The 7,158-nt window shown below is 31.7% G+C and overlaps 1 protein-coding gene across 1 annotated transcript; it reads right to left on the bottom strand.

Annotated features, from left to right (window-relative positions):
* Window positions 1-2,840: 2,840 nt before the first annotated feature.
* Window positions 2,841-3,886, bottom strand: LOC142622451 (uncharacterized). Its single transcript, XM_075795916.1, has one exon. The coding sequence runs from the start codon at window positions 3,700-3,702 to the stop codon at window positions 3,190-3,192; it is 513 nt and encodes a 170-aa protein (XP_075652031.1). The 5' UTR covers window positions 3,703-3,886; the 3' UTR covers window positions 2,841-3,189.
* Between the last annotated feature and the right edge of the window lie 3,272 nt (window positions 3,887-7,158).

Here is a 7,158-nt window from a genome sequence, read left to right as displayed (position 1 = left end):
ATGTTTCTATAGGGTAGGTGTGCGTGTACCCTCTCGTCCGTTCCAATTCCATGCTTTGAAGTAACTACTACGTACTACTCTTTCATCTTTGTCAGCCACAATTCACACATATCATATCACTTTTCAATAATTGAATTCTTTTTTCTTTTTCTTTTTCTTTTTTTGCTGAATCTTTTGTGTAATTGAATTCACTACCAAACTGACTTTATGATTCGGACGGGACATTCGCCAAAATAAATAATAATAATAATAATAATAATGCATTAAAAAAATATTATTATTTCAAACATTGTCACTAGAGCGTTCCTTTCTACCGAAAAGAAATTTTGTTTTTAAAAAATGGTCATTCTTATCTTTAAAAAAAAAAAGAACTTTGAATTTCATTAATTAAAAAAAAAGAACTTTGAATTATGCATGAGTAACATTGAACATTTTCCGCATTAAATAAGAAAGGGCAAATTGTTGAACACCCCCCCCCCCCCCCCAAAAGTTCTTTATGATGAATAAAATACTACCTTTCTAATTTTGTCAATTGGAAGCCTAAACTTTATAAATCATGGCAATCCAACACTCTATTCACACCCAATTAAAATTCAGTAAAAAAAAAACTCGTTTTTGGTAACCTCCATGTCAATTCCATTTTCTTAAATATCATTTCCATTGTTCCTTATTTATGATTAAAGCTTTTACCTTTTAATAGCGTTGTCGTCTGTCTATTGTGTTATGCACTTACTCTCTCATAATTTTTCTCTCTAATTTGGAGAAGAAATATTGGAGATAAAGTATGACGTGTTCGGTTAGCTCAACCTTAAACAATGGCTAACATAGAAACTAAGACCAATATAGTGTTAGCTTAGTTGAAACGCCCAAAAACCCACCATATCACTAAAGTCAAAACTTTGTATATAAGGAAAGATCTTCGTACCTTCCTATCATTTCCGAATTCTATACCACCGACCCTAATAGTTAAAGAATGATTCATACATTATGGAGAAAAACTTATGAGATCAAATCCAAAGAATTTCAACATAATTTTATCTCCAGTACAAAATAAGGGCCTTTGCAAGCCCTAGGAGGTACGAAATATATTACCTTAATTCTCCTATATACGGTCTTTAACACTCTTATTTGTTATTGACTTGATCATCGGAGAGTCGTCCCTTATTAGCACTCTAGCAAGTCTTTGGTATTTGTTGCAGGTGCTCATTATTGAGTCTTACCCCTAATCAAACAGCATCATTCGAAGACAATCGAATTTAGCTAAATGATGTAATTTGAATGTAATTGGTTCCTATCAAAATTTTACTCCTACAATAAAGATTGTTTATTTAATGGTTTAACATAAATAAAACGAGTGTATGGGCTTACAAAGTTTAAGGTAGGAGTGACAAAATTTGATATGACATGCGAGTCTGACACAACTAACTCGTTCATAAATAGGTTATGGGTTGAGGCTAAACGGGTTCAGGTCATATTCAAGTTGACATGGCTAACCCGTTTAATAAACGGGTCAGGTTCGTGTTTAACATGCGAACTCGTCTGGCCTGTTTAGCTTATTAAGTTATTAGTTTTTTTTTTATATATTATTGCTTGATTTATGGTTTTTTATATTTTTATTATTATATTTATGGTTGTAATTGTATTTTAATTTTAGATATATGAAAATTATATAAGTTAGATATGACCTATTAATCAAATAGCTTATTATATGAGTTATTTGTATTGACTTTTACATGACTTGTCAATTAAATGAGTTAAACGTGTCGGGTTGGGTTGACCTGTTTAATAAACAGGTTGTGTTTGGGTTAAGGATTCTTAACACGTTTACTAAACAAGTCTGGTTCAGGTCAACCCATATAGCCAAATACTCATAACTTGACATGACATAAACCCAACCAGTGAACACGAATTGCCACCCCTAGTTTAAGGTCTAATATAATAAAATTTTAAAAGTATGGATTTAATTTGTCACAAGGAAGAAACTTGGGGTTTTTTATTGAATTTTTTTATTTTTTTTACTTTCCCTAATGACAATTTTATTCTCTTATTAATGATTTCTTTGCATGCGTTTAAACATAAATTAAAGTAAAAATATACTTTATAGAAAAATGAAGTTCTAAATATTATACCTAAATTGAGAATAAAATAAATTTTACATTTTAAATTTTTTTTTATAAACATAAATTTTACATTTTAAATTAAAACGTCCATACGCCACTTTGATATGTGATTTTTTTTTTAATCTAGAAATGGACAAATATAAAAATTGTTCTAACAAAAACAAGTTCAGGAAATGAGTTTTTTTTTTTTTTTCTCTTTCTTTTTGTTGATAATCAGTGATTTTTATTCCAAAACAAAACAAGCCCAGAAGAGCCTAGGAAATGAGTTCATTTGGTTTACTTCTCTCTCTTCCCCTTGACCGCAAGGACAAATAAAATGAAATCTTGTGTCCTTGACTGGGAGATAGAATGCCTTCATTTTGTCTTCTGCCTAGGTTTTGTTTGACATTAATGCATGAAATTCGAGGTTCCTAACTATTTTTATTATTGAACTTAATAATTGACACTTTAATTAAATTTATTGTTGAACTTCAATTAATTATTATTATTATTATTATTATTTTTTTGAGAATCAACTTCAATTAATTAAACAACGAAGGATAAGCCATAACATAAAGAAAATCGTGGTTTAAAATACCTTCCCAAACATCCCATAGTTCCTCAGTACCATTATTTTGGTCCCTCTTCCCTGTAAAGTATATGCTGAGAGAGTGAATTAATCAAATAATGAATTAATGTAAAGATCAAACAAAGGCTGCAATGCAAAACGGAAACAACTCGATCTATAATACTATTCTGATTTCTTTGTTGCACTTTTTCTGAGTAGGCAAAGCATGGAAACCAAAAAAAAAAAAGTGAGAAATTCTCTTCCCACTACTTGCACACGCAATTTCCCAGAAAAGAAAGAAAAAAAAAGACAACTACCTTACATTCCCTTTCTGCTCTTTCTTTCTTTCTTTCTTCTTCTTCACTTTTTTTTTTTTTTTTTGGGGGGGTTTTTTAAATGCTGTATTAACAGTGTTTAAAAAGAAAAAACACAAAACACAAAACACAAAACCCACTATTGTTATCATAAACCCTAAACTTCTAAACTGTCCATTAATATTCACTATTATTCACTGCTCATAACTCAGAAGTCTTCACCCAGAAATCTTGCAAGCACTTGATCATCCCAACCAAAATCATCACAGCCGTCCATTGCTCTTACAACTTCCTCACCTGAAGCCACCGAGCCCTCACGCGCCACCCCGTCGCTTGACCGACACGCGCCGTCGTGTTCCTCCGCTTTGAATTTGAACCCGAAGACGTTACTGTCAATGCCGACGAGCCCTCTGGTGTCCACGCTGGCCATGACAGACGAGTCCAGGTCGGAGAACGACGACCCGCAGCTCTCCTCGTTTCCGTTTATGGTGACGTACGAAAACGGCGCCGAGTACATGTCGTCGATGAACCTCACCTTGGCCATAGTGTTGCTGTCACTCTTGTTCTCCAAGAGCTCCATGAGCTGCGACACCGTGTCCTCGTCCTCCGAAAGCCAAGCCAGAATGTCCCCCTCCTCCTCCTCATGGCGTGTCCTTTTCGCTTCAGAAGTGTCCTCCGCAGCCGTGTCGCCGTACCCGGATCGCTTTCGCGTGTCCTCCATCTGCAATAGGCAATAGCAAAGAAGAAGGCTACTGAACGAACTTTACTACTGAGAGCCTGTGCGAGACAGAGCATGTCTTATTTATTTATACATGTAGAGTTTGGAAAGAGATGGATTCATATCGTACGATTTGTTTGCTTCTTCTGGATTTTATTTAATGCCACAGCGGCGTGGAAAACAACGCTGGGTCCCGGCTTTTTCGGTGGGCCCCTAGCTAAAGTTTTGTCATCTTATTAATTGTGAGCGATAAAATAAAAATAATAGATCTGTATTAGTTTACACTTTCATTACTTACAAGAATTATGTAAAATATTGTGAGATATGGCTTTCTATCCAGCGTTTTGTGACATTGAATTTGCTATAATCATAATACGTGTTTTTTTTTTTTTTAAGCCCTTTGATATATCGTTTTTTGGGAGAATCGGAGGGGTGACGTGGCAGCTGATTTGGGGGTTGTGTAGTGAGAGAAAAGGCGGGAATTTGGAGTGTAACAAACTTCTCTTCCTGACGGCAAAGCCAAAAGGGTCAATGGGAATGGGAAGGGAAATGGAAATGAAATTTGTCTGAAATGTCATGTGTCACACTGTCAGTACGACCGTTTTGGGATATAAACCAAATACCTCGAGAATCGCCCTTTGAAAAAGAGTTTTTTTTTTTTTTTTGATAACAAAGATGTGCCCTTTGAAAAAGAGATTAATTACATATATGCCCCTACTTTTTACTGTTATTCACTTCAAAAATTCTAGGACCATCCATTGACCTCGCAGCTTTCGCCATAATTTTTCACGTTGTAGATAAAAAGTAGTGGGTGTAGGTGTATTAGTGTATACTCTATATGAATGTGATCGATTGCAAAAACTGTATTGTTTTATGGGATACAGTAATTACTGATTACTGTACTTATTAGTTATTACTTTAGGGGAAATGACATAAAAAGACCCCAAATTTATATAATCTTGAATATTAGGTTCGTTTAATGTTTTTAATTCTTTAATAATTTTGAAATCTTTATATATTTTCGTATTCTCAATAAAAATGGAATAGACAAAAGTGGTAAACTTTTTATTGAATTATATATTTCAATCAGGGGTTTTTATCTATATATCAATTTAATATTAAAATAAACAAGAAGAGTAAAGACAAAGAGTTCTATTTAGATAACAAAGCACATTCACATCAAAAATATGAAAAATGCTAAATCCTAATTTTATCTCTCATCGCCTTAAAATATCATCCACGTCCAATATGCTCTTATTAAAATTTTTGACATTTTTGCTACAGTGGAGTGTCATCTTTGACACCTAGCAAATTGTTGGAATTTTTAATTTTCTTTTTCTTTTTCGCTTGCTCTGTCTCTCTTGTGTTGTGCATCTCTCTCTTATTGAATAAAAAAAAGGAATTATAAATAATACTTTAATGAAGTGGTAAAAAAAATAAAACATTTATATTTTGTGTACTATAAAGTGGAGTGTTAAAATATATAAAGTAGCGTTTTGAAATGTCAAATAGTATATTTTTTGACATGTTTGATAAGAATGCTTGTGAAAAAGTACTTACCAAAGAAGTAGAGTTGGTTACTTGACGGAAATTGAAACATGATATTATCAATGATTTTTTTTTTCTCTACTCCAATATATATTGTCAAGAATAACGGAGAATTGAAACACATATTATCAATGATTTTTCATATTTCTCTAGTCCAATTTTGTCAAGAATTACGGAGAATTGAAAACAGTTTCATGAATTTGTATAATCTAATTGAAAAAAAAAATTAAAAGCTTAGGACATAATCCGAAACATGGTGTAAACTCTAGTCCTCCTTATATAATTCTCCTTTGTCCTCCATGCAATTTTAACACAAATTGAATAAAAATTATCCATATCATCTTTAGTGTTCCATGAAGTGCTATATACCATGTGTAGAGATAGAACTTTTTAAGTAAATTACAAATTGTTAGGTCACATCACTAAGTCCGTGTAATACAATCAAAACATACAATTACAGCGTATCAAAAAAAAAAAAATACAATTACAAGGTGTCACACACTATGTAGTAGGAAACCACTTTTATTGAATAAAAATTAAAAAGAGTGCCCAAAACCCAATCACACGACTACATATATTGATATTTTAATGTAAAGTAACACAAACAATCAAATTAAGTATTGTCATGTGTTGTTTAAAAAGTACCAAATTATGAGAAATTAAATAAGTTCACACGTTCTTTGAAAAACAATACATATAGTCCTATTATTTAAATTATAAGTTTATAACATATGTATTTTTAAAACACTCATATTCTTAATGAATCTCGTCACGAATTTAATTATAGGTTGCATAGTAAATGTGAGAATCTACAAAAATTGGTAGCACCCTCGAATAATAATATCTTGGTTAGTTGGATGCACTCTTTTTTGAGAAATGGTTGGATGTATGCGCACTTGGTCATTAAATAGGGCGTGTTGAAAGTGTGATGCGTTGACAAACTTGCCTACTACGGAATTATTACAGAAGAGAAGAGATGATTGTTTTTAAATTTTATCTTGTGAGTATTGAGCAAGTCGGTACTCTTGGCATGTTCCTCATGTCTTCCTTTATTTTTCGCTGAATCTTCGTGTTTTTGAAATGTATGCTAGGCCGCTGTATTATACTTATCTTATTTTTTAATTATGTATGTGTTCTTTATTAGTATGACATTTTAAACAATAATTTTTAGTTTTTAAACAATGTTACTAAACAGACCTTTAATATTTATTTTTTTTTTTCCCAGTTGTTAAGGTGAGCCATTAGGTACAGTTACATCTACCCTTTTCCCATTTGAAAATCTTTCTAGATTCATCTTTCTCTCTTCACACGAAGTAGGAACCCACTTATCTTTCTCTCTTCATAATCATGGTGGGTCAATTGGATTATGACGTTTTATTAAAGTTTTTAGAGTAATTTCTCTATGGAATTCTTTATAAAAAAAATCATCTATTTTAAAATAAATAAATTAAAATTTTCTATGTTATAATAAAGATAAGAGAAGTGTTATGTTTATAACATTTTTACAAGTAAGTTGATATCCCTTCTAATTTGAATTTAATACTGAATTTTTTTTTTAATTTATTGTGAAAGTGCCTTGAACATAACAATGATAACATCTCTTTAAAAATAAATACCTCCATAATTTCTTTTTTTCATAAAACTTTGAAATTTCAACTCCAGACTAATGCAATTCTCAAAATTTTCATTTAGCAACTTCAAATTTTGCAATTCATATCCTATTACAGTTGTAAAATTTACTTAATTTCAGATACATAATGGAAATGATAAAATTCTTAATGAAATTTAATGAGATAATCAGATAATTGTTCCCATAGAACTAGATTAAATCCTTTGTTTGCTTGAAATTGAAAGGAAAATTAATATATACCCAGTTGTCTTTATGCAGAAGGGGTGGCAAATCTGTCTTCC

Source organism: Castanea sativa, chromosome 1 (genome assembly GCF_040712315.1).
Source record: "Castanea sativa cultivar Marrone di Chiusa Pesio chromosome 1, ASM4071231v1".
Classification (NCBI taxonomy): domain Eukaryota; kingdom Viridiplantae; phylum Streptophyta; class Magnoliopsida; order Fagales; family Fagaceae; genus Castanea; species Castanea sativa.
Note: the sequence above shows the minus strand (reverse complement) of the source record. Positions and strands in the feature narration are given on the sequence as shown.

What these genes read in the sequence shown, in the direction of transcription:
- LOC142622451 (XM_075795916.1), bottom strand. Translation starts at nt 3,702, where the DNA reads ATGGAGGACACGCGAAAGCGATCCGGGTACGGCGACACGGCTGCGGAG.